This window comes from Cornus florida, unplaced genomic scaffold (genome assembly GCF_030987335.1).
Source record: "Cornus florida cultivar Cherokee Brave unplaced genomic scaffold, ASM3098733v1 CherokeeBrave_3.0.0_Hap2_Chr03, whole genome shotgun sequence".
NCBI classification, from domain to species: Eukaryota; Viridiplantae; Streptophyta; class Magnoliopsida; order Cornales; family Cornaceae; genus Cornus; species Cornus florida.
Genome location: NW_026775573.1, coordinates 52,811,662 through 52,833,528, shown reverse-complemented (window position 1 = coordinate 52,833,528; position 21,867 = coordinate 52,811,662). Strand labels below are relative to the sequence as shown.

At 31.7% G+C, this 21,867-nt stretch overlaps 1 protein-coding gene across 1 annotated transcript; it reads left to right on the top strand.

The window, feature by feature from the left end:
• The first annotated feature begins 14,729 nt into the window (after window positions 1–14,729).
• LOC132301608 (uncharacterized) lies at window positions 14,730–15,437 on the top strand. Its single transcript, XM_059798849.1, has one exon. It carries the CDS (start codon window positions 14,730–14,732, stop codon window positions 15,435–15,437), a length of 708 nt encoding a protein of 235 aa, XP_059654832.1.
• Window positions 15,438–21,867: the final 6,430 nt, after the last annotated feature.

Sequence of the window (21,867 nt, the reverse complement as noted above, 5' to 3'; positions counted from 1 at the left end):
AAAGCTTCAGCAATTTAAATCCAAGCATTTAACCATATAGTTGCAGGAGACGATTTAATAAATCAACAACTAACATCCAGAGCATGCATAGACCAAATTTAATATGTCAAGGACTCCATCATGCATGTGAATAGGTTAAATAATCCTATTATTATCCAATAAATTGCTAAAACAATTTCAGAAGATTGTTTAATATTTCGGCAATTTAAATCCAAGCATTAACCATATAGTTGCAGAAAACGATTTAATAATTCAGCAACTAGCCTCCTAAGCATGCATAGATCAAAATTAATAATTAAATGACCTTATCATGCACTTGAATGCATTCTAAAACAAGTTTTATAAACACATTATATTCCATCAAATTGCAGAAATTGAATTCAACTTCCAATTGTTAACAACATAGGAAGTGCCTTAATTTTTTACACTGTTTGTCCCGACAATTTAGAATTAAACTTTAATCAATTTGGTGTCTTAATAACACTCAAAATTCATTCCTTAATCCCTCTGTAAAGTTTCAAATTCACTCAAACAGTCTCCATGCTCCAACAGTGAACATAGTACGTAGAAAATTAAAAAAAACTTAAAATAAATAAAAAATAACAAGGGAGCCTGCTCCAAAATTTGGAGCAGGCTCTTTTTCCAGCCTAGAGCCGGCTCTAGGACTCCCTAGAGCCGGCTCTACTTTGTTCTGGGAGCCGGCTCCCACTTCTATGGAGCCGGCTCTCACCTCCTTTGAGAGCCTTTGTCCCCGGTGCGTCGTTTCAGCTCTTGTGCTCCTTCTCCGGCTTATTTCTAACACTCTGTTAGTTTTTAAAACCAAACTTAGGTGTCATATTAATACCCAGTAGCATCCCAATTGCTTGATAACAACAATTAAAATCAATTACAGAGATTAAATTTGCTACCGAACTAACCCGCGTTAGGAACAAAACTGAAACTATAATTCTATTCCAACCTCTCTGTTTCTCTTCATAAACTGATCTTAGGAGTCTTATATCATCCCATTAACATCCCCAGGGTTTGTTTACAGAAGATAGAAGCAAGAATCGTAACTAAAATCTCAACAGAATTTAATATGCTTTAATGAACAGAACTGGGAGCAACAATACACGAACTGTAAACAGATTTGAAATCAATACAAACGAATCATCAACAAGCATACATTAAACACATAAGTTTCCTTTACTAATTAGTTAATCCCTAGAGACTATCTAGGTGCACAGAACACGAGCCAAAGGGAAGGAGAAAGAGAAGAACTTGCCTGTGATTTCAATTTTGAAATCTCTGTGTCGTCTCTAAGTTTTCCGGCAATTCTGAACGCCGCCAAGCTTCCTATAACTCTGTCTCTAATCCTTACTCAACCTCCTTGGTCCTCTCTGTACAATTCCTCTTAAGCCTCACTCTGTTTTCCCACAACTGCTCTCTGTTTCTCTCTCTGTATCTTTGGTACGTGAATAGGATTTTTCCAACCCTTGATACAGATTATAACCGTATATATATAGGCGTAAAAATCATAAACCCTAATCCGTGTTTAATTAGAGATAGTGCCCTAATTCTAAACCTAGTCGGCCCATGAAACTATCTCTGTTACGGCTTACCTATACGTGAAATTCCAACCCCAAAGTTAACTGTAACTCAAAACAGAATTAAATGAAAAAAACAATTAAATAATTAAATCCACTTAACTAATTAATTCCAATTTAATAACCCAATTAAATAATTAAAACACTTAAACAATAAAATGCCAATTAAATAATAAAAGATAACTCAATTAAATTTAAAACACATGACACATAGGTAAACAATTAAATCAAATTAATAAATAAAATAAACACATGTCACATAAGTAAACAATTTAATCAAATTAATAAAGAAAATAATTAAACCAAATAATCACGCAAAAATACAATAAAAATAATAAATAAATGACGAGACTATCCTTTTAAAATTAGGGGTATTACATGAATTTTCAATAATTCGACGCATCATTGTACTCCCTGGGTGACCAAGTCGATCATGCCAAAGTATAAAAAGTTTTGGGTCACAAGATTTTTTATGGATCACAGCATTTGACTCAATTGTTCTAATGGTTGTATAATATAACCCAGAAGAGAAAACATGGAGTTTTTTTAATATCAGCTTCTTGCTTGAGGTAATGGAAGTAATGTAGAGATATTCCACATTTCTTTCATTTGCGGTCTCAATATGATACCCATTGCGATGCAAGTCTTTAAAACCCAACAGATTTCTCCGAGATCTTGTAGAATATAAGGCATCATTGATTTGTAATCTTGTTCCATGTGGTAAAATGATGTTGGCTCGTCCAAAGCCTTCAATCAAGTCGGTGGGACTTGATATGGTGCTGACACTGGCGTCTGACAGAATTAAGTGGGAAAAATATTTTTGATCTCGAAGGATTGTATGTGTTGTTCCACTATCTGCAAGACATATGTCTTCTCCATTTATATTGGAACTAGTCAGATCCATTCCTATTCATGCAAATTTCTTTATCAGAAAAGAAACTTTTATAAAAAAATAAACTTTAATACAAACTAGAGGATAAAAACTTTAATACAAGGAAAATAAAAATATAGTAGACAGAATATGAAAAGAAAATAAGATTAATTGGTATGGACATTTCCATTACTAATCAAGAAGTTTATCCTTTCATCATGGTCCTCAAAAAAATCTGATACATCCAGATTTGTGATGTTAACTGGCTCATCATGATTAATGAAATTCATTTCCAGATTTGTGGTGTCAACTGGCTCATCATGATCAAGGAAATTCATTTCCTTTTGTTTTCCTTTTTCTTTCATTGAGGCTTAGTAAAGATCAGCCAGATGCTTATGTGTACGACAAATACTTTGCCAATGCCCTGTCATACCACACCAATAACAAGTATTATCGTGTGCCTTGGAAGGTTGAGCCACATTCTTCCCTTTTCCCTGTTTCATTTCATGATGATCTCTCCTTTGAGGATATGGTGTGGATTTCTAATTGCGAAAATGTGAGGATTGATATCCTTCACGATAATAAGAATGATTTCTACCACGACCATATTTATTATTGTGGTAGTTATTTTTGCCACGACCATATTCATTTCTACCACCATGACCACGTCCACGTCCGCGTCCGCGACCACGGGATGAGGCAACATATGTTTCAGGGATCGGTGTCGATCCAGTTGGACGGGACTGGTGGTTTTTCAACAAAAGCTCATTGTTTTGCTCTGCCACAAGCAAACATGATATCAGCTCTGAATATTTTTTAAATCTACGCTCTCGATATTGTTGTTGCAAGAGTACATTCGAGGCGTGAAATGTGGTGAATGTTTTTTCTAGTAAAAGTTCATCGAAAACAGTATCACCACATAATTAGAGCTGATTTTGAATAGAGCAGAGTTATATTCAGTCACAGTTTTAAAATCTTACAACCTCAGTTGCAGCCAATCAGCCCTGGCCTTTAGGAGGATGACTGTTTTTTGATGATCATATCTTTCTTTCAAATTATTCCACAAATAAAGTGGATCTCTTTCAGTGAGGTATTCAGTTTTCAGTTCCTCACTAATATAGCGCCGGAGGAAAATCATGGCCTTTGCTTTCTCTTGCAATGATGCATCATTGTTTTCTTTAATTGTGCCTCCAAGGCCCATAGCATCCAAATGGATCTGAGCATCCAGAATCCATGATAAATAATTTTTGCTAGAAATATCCAGAGCCACGAATTCGAACTTTGTCAAATTTGACATTTTCAGAATAACTAGATGTGACAACAATATAAAAAATATAATTTAGCATATTATATAAATAAAATGGCATTGAATGAAATAATAACATAATATAAATTATTTAAATAACAAAGATGGTAAATCCAGCCATAGTAAATAAATTATGAAACAATAAAGGCGGTAAAACTAGCCATAAAACATTAAATAATAAAGGTGGTAAGACCGATCATAATTAGTGGATCAGTAAATAATAAAGGTGGTAGAACCGATCATAGTGTAAGCACATATATTATTTAAGTGAACAAATTTATTTTATGAACAATAATCTATAATTACAATTTTCTTACTATTTGGAATCAGAAATACTATTTTCTTTAATAAAGCAAACTAACCCAACAATCTATCAAAACTAATATCACAAAATAAATATATAATTGGGATAGAAAGAGGGAGAGAAAACTTTTTCTTCAAATCTGAGATGGATGGAGCTCGTGCTGATAACGTATAATAAAATATATGTGAGAGTGAATATATATATAGAGAGAGAGTAATAGTATAATAGAAATTATGACAAAGTTTTAGAGAGAGAGAGAACGAACAGAGAGAGAGAGAGAGAGAGACAAGCTTTTTACAGTTTTTTTCATACATAACATTACATACACATAATGTCTATTTATAGGCAAACAATATATGGGCACTAAGTACAAGAAGAGGCTTATAACATAAGCCTCAAAACTTTTCAGCATACATAATTGCATGTGGGCCCCATATATAAAGATATATATATATATATATCTAACAGAAAAGAATATGAGGGAGAGGGATAAGCAGAGGAAAGAAGTGATCACTGATCAAAGTGATCACTGATCAGTAAAATAGTATATTTTGCTATCTTTCAAAAGGAAAAAGAAAAAGGAATAAAGAGAAGGAAATTATAAGAAAGTTAGTGATTATTTATTTTATATAGATATATAATTTTAAAATGACAAGTAAATTTCGATTTTTACGATTTTGTGGTTTGGAGATGAGGAGATTAATTTTGTTCATTGAAATATTTAGAGAAGGTTAATATGATAAATTCATAATTTAAATAAGTCAATTCATTAGTCAAAGGGCAATAAAATACTTTTACCTTGATTTGGGGTGTCACTATTTAATTTACCAAACTTGGGATGATTGTCTTTAATCCAAATTTAGGTGGTGTCATTGCAATTTACCTTGATATTGTCGTTGTGGACAGGGGCGGAGCCAGTGTATGTCCCTACCCCTAGTCTACCCCGCTTACTATAATACGTATACTAAATTTATATATTTTTTATATGTATATATGAAAAAAAAATTTTATAATACCCTCCTAAAATTTTTATTTTTTAAAATTATCTCTTAAATTTTGTATTTGTTCTCTTTGTTATTCTTTAAATTCGTTTAAAATTTCCTTTTTGAATTAAAGTCTAATTTTTTTACCTTTCAAAGTTCTCTCATTTTTCTTTCCTTTTTAAATTTCTTGTTAACTATTTATCTTTCTTAAACACTCGTGACATATTATTTTAAGTAATTTTTCTTTTTTTGCCTCTTAATTTGAAGAATCTATGATTTTTTTTTGTTAATTTGGATGATTGTCTTCAACCCAAATTTAGGTGGTGACGGCTGTAGTGGTGATGTCGACGTCACCTGATAGGTTGATTTATATATATACACACTATTATTAAAAGAACGAGAATTTCAAATCATTAAAAGTAGGTGAGTTTCAAATCATTGATTTATAATTAATTTAATAAAATAATGTAAATAAAATATCAACAAAGTTCAACTAAAATAAAATATTAAAATACTAATAAGTAAAGTCCAACTAAAATAAAATAAATAAATATATATATATATATATACACACACACACATATATATATACACTTTTATTAAAAGTACGAGAATTTAAAATCATTAAAAGTACGTGAGTTTCAAATCATCGATTTATAATTAATTTAATAAGATAATGTAAATAAAATATCAACAAAGTTCAACTAAAATAAAATATTAAAATACTAATAAGTAAAGTCCAATTAAAATAAAATAAAGATACCAAGTAGCAAAGTCAACTAAACTAAAATAAAATATTAAAATATCAATAAGCAAAGTCTAACTAAAATAAAATAAGGTTAGAGTGTTCCAAGCCATTAATTTATAAAAAATATATACAACTAAACTAAAATAAAATACTAAAATATCAATAAGCAAAGTTCAACTAAAATAAAATAAGGGGTTAGAATGTTCCAAGCCATTAATTTATAAATAATATATCTATCTATACTATTATCAAAAAAATTATTAATTAATATAAAAAGTGTTTTTAAAAGAGTTTCCATAAAATCTAACACAAATTACTAATTAATATAAAAAGAGTTTTTAAAAGAGTTTCTATAAAATTCTAAGACAAATAACCTAATTATTATGAATTTTTTTTTTCTTTAAATAATATATCTATACTATTATTAAAATATATATTAATTAATATAAAAAGAGGTTTTAAAAAAGTTTCTATAAAATTCTAACACAAATTACCTAATTATTATGAGTTTTTTATTATTTTGATTTTTTTTACTTTACTACAGGGGGTTACGGTGTGTAAAATCATTGTTTTATAAATAATATAATAAGATAATTAAGAGTATTCCAACTAAACTAAAATACGTTAATAAGATAATAAGGGTAGTTCAACTAAACTAAAATATGTTAACGTTAATAAGATAATTAAGGGCAGTACAACTAAGTATACTATTATTAAGAATTAAAATACATTAATAAGATAATTAAGGGTAGTCCAACTAAATATACTTATCTCTATTATAAAAGTGTAAGAAGTTTGGGTTTGAATAATACCAATTGACTAATTTTAATTTTAATTAAAATAAAATATCAATTGAATTTCTAATTAAAAATATTTAAATTATGTAATTTTATTTTTAAAAAATAGCCTTGTATCCGTAACCCCTTCTCTTTCTACAAATTATTACTAAATTCCACTTCTAATAGACCCCTAAACTCTATTCCAAAAAATTATTTTATACTAGTATCAACTAATAATAGAGTGATACAAAATTTGTAGCACAAACTTTTAAATCACGTGAATAAATTATTTTATATCAATTAATAATAGAGTCCTACAATATTTGTAACACAAACTTTTAAATCATGTGAATTCCTTTCTCACTTTCCTGTCACCTCGCCACGCATCAAAATATATTCACAAGCCCCTAACCGGAGGGGCAGTGAAGAACGCAACGCTGCAATATACATGGGGATGTAGTAGAACTTGGATCAATTTTTACCTCAATTAGGTATGTTCAGGACATGTTATGATATTATTTTTCTGCTATTAATTAGTATATAAATTTAGGTACATATCATGTTTGGAATGACTTATATTTTTTTGAAATAGTTCATAATATATTAAATTTTTTGGTCAAAATCCATATTACCAAATTGGTAATATTTAGTGTTTTGATACTGTAACGAGAAATTAAAGCAAATTTTCAATTTCCCAAAACAAAAATACCAAAAATATAATGACTAAAATCCATGGCCAACCTAGAAATGTTACTGAAAAGTGGTATTGGTTTTATATTTGCTTAGGAGTAATACATATGTGTGCGCTCGTATATTGTAAGATTATTTATTTAATTGTAACCCACATGATTTGGACATGTGACATATTACTTAATGGCTAAGTAAATAGATATTAATTAATATTATTTATTCTTAGTCATCTTATAATTACTTTTTGGTAATTACTTATTAGAGAAATGTTTTCCTTTCTTATTTCTAACTTTACTAAAAGGAAAACTGGTACTCTTTCTACATTTATAAAAGTGCATATACTCCATCAATTATGTACAATTAATGATACACACATAAAAGTTTTGTGTGCACAAAAGGCCAAGAGAGATAAACCAGTTTTTACATTTGTCTGTTGATCAGAGTTGCAGATTAGTTCGTGGTTAAAGGATCTAGACGTTGAATTTAATCTCAACAAGGTTTGATATCATGAATCGAGGTATTTATATCTAACCATTTACTTATGCATTATAGATATGGAAAAATCATGAAATTCTAAGATATGGAATTCATGTAAATTTGTGATTAATGGCTTAACATAAATTATTAAAGTTTACATGTGGTATCAGAGTTTAAGGTTTAGGAACTCATGATTTTCCTCTAAAATTGCATAAATAAAAAAATAAAAATAAATAATTGTATAATTTATTTTTTATAAAATTCGCACACATATATATTTAATGATTATATAATCCATTCTAATTAGGCTTGTGGGAATAATTTTTTAATATCTCATTCATCTCCTAGTGGGTTTGTTTTGATCAGTTTGTATAGCAAGCAATTTATTTGCTACTTTGATTTTCGAACATGATTGAATTGGTTGGAAGGGTGTTAATTGATTCATGTATAGATCTACAGTACAAGTGATTCATGCACATGCACATGTGACGAATTTTGCTTTGATGATTGTTTTTTTTTTGTCTTATATGAATATTTTAAATAAAGTAATTAAAAGTATAATTAATAATATAATTGAATATTAATATTCAACTTATGTGTTTATTTTGTTTATACCATTATACTGATTGTTTTGTATAAAATTGGCTTAATTAATTACACATTGATGTTACCCGAAAGGTCCCTGAATCATATATGTCATGAACAGTATTTTATTAAGTAATTAAATAATTACTTACTTAAGTTTTATTTTATTTTATTTTATTTGAAATCGAATATCTAAAATAATATGTGAGTTTAAAATTTTGATTTTATTAGACATATAAATAAATTATTGTATTTGTACCCATACATACATACATAATGAAGAATCAATTTTAGATTGATTCAATTATGATCTTTAAGTCCGAAAATAAAAATAACATATTTTATTATGTCTATAAAGTAAAATGATAGTTTTTATTGAATTTTTGGACTATTAAGTTTCTAGGATCGAACCTACCTAAATTTGGATCGATCAGGTATGAGTATGTGTGTATAATGTTAAATGGGTAAATTAATGATAAATTAGTAACTAGCTAATTTAATATTCATGTTATGTGAGGGTTAGTAGCTACCAAAGTGGCCTAATCATAATGGTTGATGAATATTAATTTTAGTAATAAACATAATTGCAATATTTCATGAATTATGATGTTTATTATTTTTTGTGATATTCATGAATATTGAGTTTATTTAATTATGAGAAATAATTCTCCAAAGGGAATTGATTTTCAAGTGATTAAATGAAAATTAAGGGATTGCATGTATTTTTTAATTAGGTAGATATAGGATATGCAAAGGTAACTTATCTGTTTAATTAAATAATACATTATCAATGAAGGTATACATATAAGTACAAATAAGCATCACTATTAGTATTTTATAATTGCCACCCAAAGGAGTACTATAGTTATGCATTGTATTTATATATTTTTTAAGTTATTTAGACGTGTTGTTAACTTAAAGTATTATTGTTATGAGTATTTTATCTTATTATATTTGTTTTATTATATCTCTTAATGCGCATGCTACATCTGTTCTGATTCTCAATAGAACTAACTTCTTATAATGGAATGAGTAAGTTGAGTTCAAAATTTAGATGTGTTAAATCTTGACTTAACATTTTAAATTAAGAAACTTACTGTCATTACTGATAAAGACAGTGAGGGATAAAAGATTCTCCATAAAGTTTGGAAGAGATCGAACAGACTAAGCATTATAGTTATGTGAATAATTGTTCCCCATAATATTAGTGCTAAGGAATATTTAACTATAAGAATGTTTTTGTATTGTAGATAAATATCTAAAACGAAAATTATTAATTTATATAATTACTATGCATTTTTATTGGTACTCTTACCATGTATGGGTATGTTCTTAAGATGATTAATGTTGCTACAAAATTGAGAACCTTGTGGATGATTGTGGATTTTCTTCTTCAATTTATATTCACAATTTTTTGTTTACTCAGTATATGTCATTTCAAATTAACACTATTAAGATAAGTGGAAAGTGAAAGAATTGATAATTATGTTAATTTGGGAGGAGACAAAGCTTAAGTAGCAAGGTAATCATTATGTTCATCTCATGACCCAAGAAGTTAGAAAGAAATTTGGGAATAAGCCTGAAAAAACATTAAGTGGGCAACTCCCAAAATTAAAATATTTAAGTCAATCTACTAAAAGAAAGGAATGTAATAATGTAAAAGTGTCATTAGTGTATTGAACACTTTTAGAAAGATTACATGGAATATAAAGAATGATTCGAAAAAGAATGGTAAGTTTTTGGCTTTTGTATATTTCGAATTACTTATTGAAATTCTTTCTAATATATGATAGGTTGACTTAAGTATTAATATTTATGTTTCTAATAGATATGCAAGAATTTTTTATGGCCTAAACCACAAATTCAAATAAAAATTTCTTATTTATGATAATTGGGAAAAAGTTTTGTTGAAACTATTATGACATTATGTTTAATATTAGATAATGGATTTTATTTAAATTATTTTAAACTTTTTATATTTATTCAATTTCCTATAATTTGATTTTATTTCAAAATTTTTTGTTAATGGTTTTTCATTTAAATTTGATAATGATGTTTATTCAAGAAATTCTAATTTGTGAGTTATGGTATTATTGTTGATGATTTCTGTAAATTCAAACTTGATAGTTTATTTATTAAAAAAATCTTTTGATCTTGCATCATAATGTTAGAATTAAGGATAGCTCAATTAATAAAAAATTTATCTTTCTTGTGGCATAAAAGACTAGGTCAATATCTAGTAAAAGGTTAGGAAAATTAGTAAAGGATGTGATTTTTCTGAATCTAAACTTTACTGATTTTGGTGTGTGTGTGTAGATTGTATTAAGGGTAAATAAATCAAACACACAGAAAAATGAGCCACAAGAAGTCCAGAGCTTCTTGAAATAATTCATACAGACATTTGTAGACCTTCTGATGTTCCATCTTTTGGAGGAGAAAAGTATTTTATCATCTTTATAGTTGATTTTTCACATTATGGATATATCTATTTGTTGCATAAAAAATCTCAAGCAGTGGGTATTCTTGAAGTATACATAAATGAGGTTGAAAAACAACTAGATAGAAAAGTGAAAATCATAAGGTTATATAGAGGTTGTAAATATTATGGAAAGTATGATGAAATGGATTAATACTCTAACCGTTTACTAAACTCCTTAAAATATATGGCATTTGTGCTCAACACACTTTGCTATACATGCTACAGCAAAAGCGTATAGCTATAATGCATAATCGTACTCTTATAGAATTGGTTAGGAATATGTTAAGTAATTTCTTGTTATCCATAATATTGTGGATGTTAAGTAATCTAAAGGGTACAAGTTTTACTATCCTAAACATTTGTGCTCAATACACTTTGCTATACATGCTACAGCAAAAGCGTGTAACTGTAATGCATAATCGTACTCTTATAGAATTGGTTAGGAGTATGTTTAGGAATTTCTCGTTACCCATAATATTGTGGATGTTAAGTAATCTAAAGGGTAAAATTTTTACTATCCTAAACATAGTACGATAATTATTGAAACCGGTAATGTCAAATTCATTGAGAATGGTGAAGCCAGTGGGAGTGATAAAAAATAAGAATTTGATCATTCCAGAAGTTAGAGTATAAATCTCTTTACCCATAACTTCTAAGGAAATAGTTGTTTCTACAGTTGTTGAACCATATAACGAAGAACAATTGAATGATCAATAACTCTATAATTAGATTGTTACCAATGAATAGATTGTAGAAGAATCATAAGGAATAACATTAAAACGATCTCAAAGAGAAAGGAGATCTGCTATTCCGGATGACTATGTGATATATCTGCAAGAATTTAATTTTGATATATAGTGAGATATATACGGATCCGGTTATATATTCACAAGCCATTAATAGTAATAATTTTATTAAATGGATTAGTGTCATGAATAAAGAGATTATAAAGAAACCTTCTCTCCACTATCTAAGAAGGAATCTTTTAAAATATCATGGTATTAGTAACTTATTATGATTTAGAGTTACATTAAATGAATGTGAATACAACTTTTATGAATGGGAGTTTATAAGAGAAAGTCCACATGGAACAACCTGAAAGCTTCACATTAGAGGGAAAATAAATAATGGTTGTTTCTTCAGTTTTTGAACCGTATAACAACGAAGAACAATTGAATAATCAACAACTCTATAACGAGATTATTACCAATGAATAGATTGTAGAAGAATCATAAGGAATAACATTAAGACGATCTCAAAGAGAAAGGAGATCTGCTATTCCGGATGACTATGTGATATATTTGCAAGAATTTGATTTTGATATATAGTGAGATATATACAGATCCGGTTACATATTCACAAGCCATTAACAGTACTGATTTTACTAAATGGATTAGTGCCATGAATGAAGAGATTATAAAGAAACCTTCTCTCCAGTATCTAAGAAGGAATCTTTTAAAATATCATAGCATTAGTAACTTATTATGATTTAGAGTTATATTAAATGAATGTGAATACAACTTTTATAAATGGGAGTTTATAAGAGAAAGTCCATCTAGAACAACCTGAAGGCTTCACATTAGAGGGTAAAGAATTCATGGTCTGTAAACTTAAGATGCCAATATATAGATTTAAACAAGCTTTTTAACAATGGTATATTAAGTTTAATGATACCATTATTTCTTTTGATTTTAAGAAAAACACTGTTAATCAGTATATATACTAGAAGGTTAGTAGGAGTAAGATTATATTTCTGATTCTATATATTGATGATATTTTATTTACTAGTAGTGATTTTAGTTTATTATATGAAACTAAAAGTTATCTCTAAGAATTTTGAACTTTAAACTTTGGATGAGGCATCCTACGTGATAGTAATAAAAATATTTCATAATAGATCATGTGAATTTTTAGGATTATCTCAGAAAGCATATATTTAAAGAGTTATAGAAAGATTTGGTATGGAACATTATTCAACCAGTATTGCTCCATACATAAAAGGGGATAAATTCAGCCTAATGCAATCCCAAAGAATGAGTTAGCTAAAACGTACTCATGCATATATTGTGGAGTTTGATGATATACAAGTTGGTATGTAATAAAAGATTATATGCTCACACTTAGGAAGACATTTTTAATAAGTTATTTGTTTCTTTTGGCTGGAAGAACAATATTATGAAAAAGTGTAAAGTAATTTTTTATTACTTTGTCTATTATGAATTTTTTAATTTGTAGTATGCTTTGAGGCTACAATTTATTATTACTGAATTTATTTCAGGATTTGGAGTTATGGGTACCATTTTCAAATTGCTGAAAATTTATGCTGCAATTGTTGATCTTCTTGTATGAAAAATGATAGGTATTCTAAAGTTGAAATACTTTATCATTAAAGAAGATGTTTAGAAACAACGAATGTCTATTGAATATATAAGCACACAACTTATGATTGCAATCCATTAACGAATGGACTACCACTCAAGACATTTATGGAACATGCTAAAAGAATGGGTCTTGAATGTAGTCAATGATGATTATTTTTTAATTGTGGATTGCTTAACAGTGCTTATATATATTTGACATTTTGCGCTCATTAAATGTGTTTATGATATTTCCTATTAGTTAATGTAAATGTATGTATTGCTTTAGTAAGTGATAATAAGAATAGCTTTGAAAAAGACATTATTATTAGATCATTATTGATACTTCTCATTTATAGACTATGTTGAATAAGTTACTAGTGTTGTGGTACATGGAAGGGACTGTGTCATTTAAGAATATTGGTAGTTTGTTTACCATAGTATTTATGATGACCAACTTAATACATTAATCTGATTTATGGTGCACACTAATGACTATTTTACTAAATCACTATAGAAATTATTATATGTGCCAAGTGGGAGAATGTAAGCTTATTTATTTAATTGTGGCCCACATGATTTGGACATGTGACATATTACTTGGTGGCTAGGTAAATAGATATCAATTAATATTATTTATTCTTGGTTAACTTATAATTACCTTTTTGGTAATTACTTATTGAAGAAGTGTTTTCCTTTCTTATTTCCTACTTTGATGGAAAGTAGAATTATGTTACTAAAAGGAAAACTGGTCCTCTCTATGCCTTTATAAAAGTGCATATACTCCATCAATTATGTACAATTAATGATACGACACGTAAAAGTTTTATGTGTGCAAAAGGCCAAGAGAGAAAAACCAGTTTCCACCTTTGCCTGTTGATCAGAGTTGCAGATTAGTTCGTGGTTAAAGGATCTAGACATTGGACTTAATCTCAACAAGGTTTGATATCATGAATCGAGGTATTTATATCTAACCATTTATTTATGCATTATAGATATGTGAAAATCATGAAGTTCTAAGATATGAGATTCATGTAAATTTGTAATTAATGGCTTAACATAAATTATTAAAGTTTACATATATAGCCCTAAAACCCTTCTACCGCTAAGAAGAGCCAGTAAAGCTGTAAAAGAATGGTGGGAAACCAAAGAAAGCCAGAATCAAGTCTTCCGTGTGATATCATATTCAGTATACTTATTGAAACTATCCATCAAGTCTCTATTGCGACACAGGTGCGTTTGTAAATCATGGTTAGCCATAATCTCTGGATCCCAATTCATGAAATCACATCTTGAAGAATCAATCTAGTTGAACAGTCAAAGAATCTTTCGGTCGGCCAAGCTGTCCAACTATTTTTTCTCCATAGGCTATGGAGGTTGTGATGATGATTCAGAGGAAAAACTATACCTTCCAAGTGAAGAGTATAGGAAGGCCATTGATAGGGCTCAAATGGTGTGTTCTTGTAATGGTTTAGTACTGTTAGGTCTTGACTACAAGACGTGTGTACTGTGGAATCCATCTACGAGAGCATACAAAAAGTACGGACTTTGCTATGATTCTTCCATGGATGATTACAAGGTGATATTTATCTATATTGACGCTGATTCTGATTTCGACTTTAGTATAACAAATTCTTTTGTGGTTTTTAGCTTCAAGTTTCAACGTTGGACACAGTCTAAGCCTTTCCCTTATTCGGGTTTTCTTGGTGATATGGTCACTGTGAATGGAGTGTTACACACGGCTGCTTTTTGGAGAATTGTTTGGCCAAGATACTTTGATTCTTACTATCTTAGTGAATATCATTCCTCTTTGAGTTTGAGGTCGAGTTCATCAAACGGTGATGACAATAAAAGCTCCCTATATGAGCGGGATTTCCGTCAAATATATGTGACTGTTTACTATGATATGGTGGATGAGAAGTTCAAGGAGATGCCACCACCAAATTGTTTAAATAGAGGGGACAAGTTTCGTTTGGCGGTCATGAGTGGATGTCTGAGTTTATATTGTAACACGATTGATGAGAACTATGCTGAGGTGTGGACCATGAAGCAATATGGTGAGCAGAATTCTTGGACTAAGTTATTTGTCATCCCTCATTTGGTGAGAGTAACACCAACACATCTAGTTTATGTGATGCCATTGTGTGCTACGAAGAAAGGTGATGAAGTCGCGATGATAGTTGACGACGGCCTAAGGATAGCCATCTATTATCCTGAAGAAAAAAAAAAGTTCAGGGGTCTTCAGCATACATGTATACCTCGAGAGTCTTGATGAGCACGTCAAAAAACCGATTCCAGCATCCTAGCATCACTCGTGAACACTAATACTCCCAGAGTCTTGATTAGCTTCAACTAATTCTTCCGAGATGAATATTGGTATGCACCTATATACATCTTTTGTAGCTATATATATATATATATATATATATATATATATATATATATAAGATGTATAGTCACACCCATCAATCACGGAAAAAAAAAAAAAAAAAAAAATTCATCCTAGGAGTTCCAATTCATGTCGGGTAGCTGATAAGGTTGTCTCAAATCGCCATCACCAAGTGATCAATCAGAGAAACATACGAGTCATTTCCAGTATTCGTCCCATTGTTTGTGTTGTAGTGATGATCAGCATGATATGGCTTCCCCAACAACTATACAATGGACACCATTTCATTCCATTGTTGAGATGGGAGTGATCGTTTCACAGTGGAGCAGACCATGGTCGCACTCGAAGAAGCCAATTGTGACATGGAGCTATCAAATAAATTGTCTTCATTCTTGAACAATATTGCCCCATGATTCATAGCCCTTGAAGCCACTAAGTTTTGATTTTGATGTTATTGCTTCTCTTCAATTCCTATCATGTCAGTCCATTCTCTCTCTCTCGTTTCTTTCCTGTGCAATATCTAGCTATATGTTTGAATGTTAAGACATTGGATCTTTTGGAAAAATTCTGTTTTGTTGGGATTTGTTTGTTAATTTTGAGTAAGAATTAAAAAGCTACATGAGCGTGCTAGTTATTTATTTATTTTTTCTTATCTTTCAGTCAAGCACATGGTGTTGAATTCAATATTTGCCTTCCGATGAAAAGAGAACACCAGAGAATGAGGGCTTTCCAGTTTGCAAGGCACTTTCTTTGTGAATTCAAAGTTCTTTTCTTCTTCATTGTTGAACTTTTATTTGCATTTATGTATTTTGTAATTCTTTTATTTGTATTTATGTTTAGATCCCCTGATATTCAAAATTTTCTTTCGTGTTGTGTTTGGCAGTACTGAATTGATACTTTAAATTTAAGGCTTGAGAAAATTTATTTTAAAATTTTAATTAATTTTTTTCCAATTTCAAATCTAAATGGTGGAATTGACACTCCTAATTAAACATAGTGTTGACCCTAAAATCGGCTTTATGGAGCCGATCTCAAATTGATGTAAGTCGGGCGTGCCAGAACCACTTGTGTGGTTCGATTGTAAATAGTCAACGTTAGTTCCTTTGAGAAAGTTGACTCTCAGACGATGCGAGGAAAAAGGGAACAAATAAATTCCTCTTTTGGGTTCAAAAATACCTTAGTTAAAAGGACTTTCCATTAACAATTTATAGTAATGTAACAAGATAATAGAAAAGGGAAGAAATAGATATAGAAAGTGATAGGGAGAAGAGATAGGGAGAAAAAGATATAGGGAGAGAAATAGAACGAGATTGAAATAGAGAGGGAGAGAGATAGATATAGCAATGTTATTTGAGGAAAGTGCTTGAGAAAGCAAACAAAATAATAAATTGATTCTGAGGGTGCTGGACCTCTTACAAAGCATGCCTATAGCATTATTTATAGAAAACTACGTAAAACAAATTCCTATATACTTGCATTACAACTCTATCACGTAACTAACTACTAAATCCAAATCAAATTCATCGATAGCCTAATTATTAAACTAAAACAAACTAAGTTGCTAATAAACTATACTTAGCTAACCTTAACCAAAAGATAAAACCATAAACTGCAATCCTTATCCATTTTCAAATTCATCCCAATCCTTACACGCTAGTTTCCTTCAAAATTCATGTTACAATTCGCCCATCTACCAAACCAACTCCTTACCAAACAACAATTCGAGTCCCACCTTGCAATTGGCCCATACACCAAACCAATTCCTTACCAAACCGCAATTCGGTCTCCACCTAACTCCATTGTTTAACCCAACAACGCATGCCTCCAGCCCAATATCTTTACAGGCCAAATACCTTTATGGCCCAAATACTTTAATGGCCTAAATACCAAAATGGGTGTCAACAATGCCCCTCAATTTTGGTAACCGTTTTAACCCTTCGGCTTCTAAAATTCAAACAACACCCATTATGTTAAAACATGAATATACCATATAATCTCCTAAGAATCAAGATTGTTGGGACTTCCAAAAACTGCTGCATGCACTAACCTATCCTTTCAGCCATTAATAATACAGCTGACCCTTTGATATCCCTCTACTTCACGTTTCTTTCTCATTCACGAAAACCAAACGCTTCTCCTCAAATCAAACTCGCTTCTACCAAAGTACTCTACTCCCAAAATTTCTCTACAACTTCGTCTTTTCTTTCCTTCAATCATGGCTTCAAAACTACCAAAACAGAGTGATCTGAATTTGGAATCCCCTTTCCCAGAGGCAACATCACATACCCAACTTACTAAATCAACGATCAAAACCCTAGACCATAACGAACTGGATATTATCACGTTGATCGATGTCTCCGAAAATGCTAAGGGGCTTGGCCCAGCATTTCTGAACCGATTTCCTCCTTCTCTATTGCCGATTTATCTACAGGCCGAGCAACATCTCCCTTTCTCTAAACCTCTTTACCTGATAGCAGAAGGGGACAGACTTACTCTTTCCGTTAGAAATTGGCATCCGCCAATGCTCTAATGGAACGAGTGGGTGGATCGTGTGTCTGCTGCGAAAGGAGATCAATGGAAAAGGATGGGTATTTATGACCTCATCCATCTCAGTAAGATTCCTCTTCCTTTTGACCGAGCTTTATTCTTTGCCTCTCTACACTTTTGGTCCCCCTCGACCAATTCACTACACTTGCACTGCGGCATGATGTCCCCCACATTGAGGGATGTCTGCTTTTTAACTGGTTTAAAACCTGGAGGGGATGAGATCAACTATCTCTTTTATGATGAAGACACTTCCTTTTATTTCCCAGAGCAAAAATGATCTAAACCCTTTATACAGTTGCATGGCCTATTTTTAAAAGAAATGTTGGGGGAAGAGGGAATTGAAGTAGACGAACAAGAGCACATAGGTTTTTTGTTATTGTGGCTATGTAGGTATTTACTGTGTGCCCCTGCTATCCAAATCACTAAAGATCTTACCCAATTACCCATTGCACTATCCAAAGGAAAGCCCATGGCCTTAGCTCCGTTTCTTTTAGCTTCTTTATATAGAAGTCTATCTGATCTTATTACCTCTAATTTTTCAAGATCTGGAGGCCCCCTTTGGCTTTATCAATTCTGGCTTCATGCATACTTCCCCGAATTAGCTCCCCCCATTCGGCTTGGTACTAGTGACCCCTTACTTTCATTTGGGTATGCCAAAATAAAGCCCAAAGATCATTCATTCAATGATTGTTTTCAATTTTTCTATCATTAATGTAAAATCAAGACTCCATCTCAATTTCTTCCTTTTTCTAAGTGTCAGTTAGCTCCATCCTGGCTGTTTCCTCCCACTACCGAGTCTTCAATAGAACAGGTTGAACTTTACAACAACTCTTGGGGTCACTTCCTGACTGCTAGGGATATTCCTTATAATACAGTTGCTCTTCATCTTCCAAAGAGCCGTACTGGGGTAAAATTTTATAATCCAGCTCAGCTAGCTAGGCAATTCGGATTGACCCAAATGATCCCGGTACCACCCCACTATAACAAAAACTATCATCGGCAGGTCAATCTTTCAAACAATGAACAATTTCAGGATGTAACCAACCGATTCACTCAGTGCCTCCAAGAATTTCATTACAAGCCCTTTGTGGAAGAACCACATACTACTCCAGACTTTGAGACTTGGTGGTCATCATACATCTACTTCACTAAGACTGTAGACTCCAACCAGCTTGTATGCAACCTTCTTGGTTCCTACAAATTTATTTCCCTCAACTTTCAAGGCGTAGACTCAATTGATCCTGTTGTACTTACTACCCCTCCTGAACCAGAGAGCACAATAGACCCAACACCAAATCATCCTGACCGGTCCTTTACAAGGGTCACGATACCAAGTCAAGCTTGAAGAGTTGTGAATTTAGGAGGTGGCCAAGTTTTACATTTATAGAAAGCCACTACTACCTTTCTCTATATAAAATATAGATAGGGCGAGTAGGGATCGTCCCAAGGGATTTGATGGTGTATCGAATTGTGAAACTATGGTAATTAGGGTTAGTAGGTCGAGTGATCACACAATTGATTGGTTGGTTGATTAAGCTAAATTGAATTCAACTAAATAAAATAATATAAAGTAAACAAGAGAGAGAGAGGTCTTGGGGTGTAGAGATCACCACCAAACAATACTTTTCTATACTACTAACAAGTGATCAATTGAGGGTAATGGATGTGTTGCAATATGATAAGGGTGTGTGTGCATTAGGTTGATTCAATTGGCAAGGATGACAAATCAAGCAATTATTGTCTAAACATCATGTGAAGAGCACAATATATCTAAACAATAGAGCATATATTGTCTAGACAACATGGGGATAGCACAATAGATCAAAACAAGTCATTAATCCTTCATTAAGCTCACAATCCACATATAACACAATATTAGAGGAATATGCCATTTGGACTCACAAGCATGGAACATCAAACATCAAGAGTAGATTGTCCTCCCATCTAACATTACACTACCACTACACTAAATCTACACTACTAGCATGAAAATAAAGCTATCTAGACTAGGGGAGAGGCACAAACCATCAAGAATAGGCATAAACCATCAAATGAACCAAAATAGCATTCATTAAGCATATCATCTTGATAATCTCTAGATCTATAGCATCAATACACATAGACATGCATCAAAAACACTAAATCTAGGGATAAGCACATGAATATCCTACTCTAGCATACATAGACATATGGATAGAATAGAATAGTCAATTAGAAGCATTAAACCATACAAACCATGAAATAATCAAGATTTATATATACATGAATATCAAGATGTATCATACAACACTAATCCCTCAATAATACACAAGATTACAGTATAGAAAGCATACTTGGGGCTAACTCTAGCCCCAAGAGGATGTCTAGCCATTCATGGTAGTGATGATCCAACCCTCAAGGGCTAACTCCATGGCTGCTCCTTGTTGGTGAAGATCTCCTCCAATGGTTGCTCTAGCTTTCTCCCTTCTTCCTCTCCAAGAATAGCCTCCAAGATGATTTTCAATGTGTGACAAGAGACTCACTCAAAAAGTGTATCATATTCCTTATATAGGTAAGTCAAATACACCCCATGATGAGCTGTGGTCGTGCAAGGCATATTCTCCAATGATTAGATGAAGGACGAAATAAATGAGCTGGACTTTAACTTTTTCTCGCTGGAGGAAGTTCGATCGATTGAACCTTAACTTGGATCGATCGAAAATGGGTTCGATCGATCGAACTGCATCTTGGATCGATCGAAGTGGTCTGACTCCTCCGGATAATGACAAGGCTGGGATATTTTTAAGATATTTATAGGGAAAAAGACAAAAGTGGTTGGTAGGCGTACAGCTGTGGATAAGATCAATCATTTGAATAGGACAAAATAGGGTTCGATCGATTGAAGGTGATGTTCGATTGATCAAACCTGGAATTTTAGCAAAGGCCAAGGTTGGATCTATCGAGAAGTACTATGATCGATCATAGATGTTCGATCGATCGAACTCTAAGTTGGATCGATCGAACTTTTCAGCTGCACAACTTGATTCCTTTTTGCTCCTTTCTTTCTCCACTTTGCTCCCTCCTTTGGTTTATCTCAGGATTGCTTCAATTAAGCTCTTATTTGGCTGAGTTAGCTAAATTTTGGGATTAGTGCCTGAAAATATAAATAACACGTAATAAGTCTAAAATGGCAAAGTAAGATAGATAAAGGTACTAGAATGCTTAAGCTTAACGAGTTTAAATGCGCACTTTTTAGTGCTCATCACATCCTCTTCCCGCTGCTCCTGCAGGCAAAACCAGGTCTTGTTCCCGACAGAGTAAGTTCTACACCTTTAACCTTCAAATATAAGCTTATATTTTGTTTATATGCTTACTCTTATGACTTCAGGCACCCACTCAAATGTACCCGAGCAATAGTACCTACCAAGTCTGAGGAAACCCAAATCGATTTTCATGTCCCTCTTCAAAGCATACCCCCATCCCCAGCTACTGCTCAGGTAACACTCACAATTCATTCACCTCTATTCTCTTAATGCACACCATTTCCTTTGCTAACACTTTTTTCTCAGAAAAAGATAAGAAAGAAAACTGTTGGAAAGAAACCTGTCAAGAAATCCCGAGCAAAGAGACACTTTGTCTTGATTGATGATGATGATGACTTAGATGAAGATGAAGTCATGTCTAAGAAAAGGAAAGCCGTCTCTGAAACCCCTCCAGTAATATTCCTCTGTGCCTGATTTTCACATCATGTCTTCATTTAATTGTAATGACTAAATCGGCTTTATTT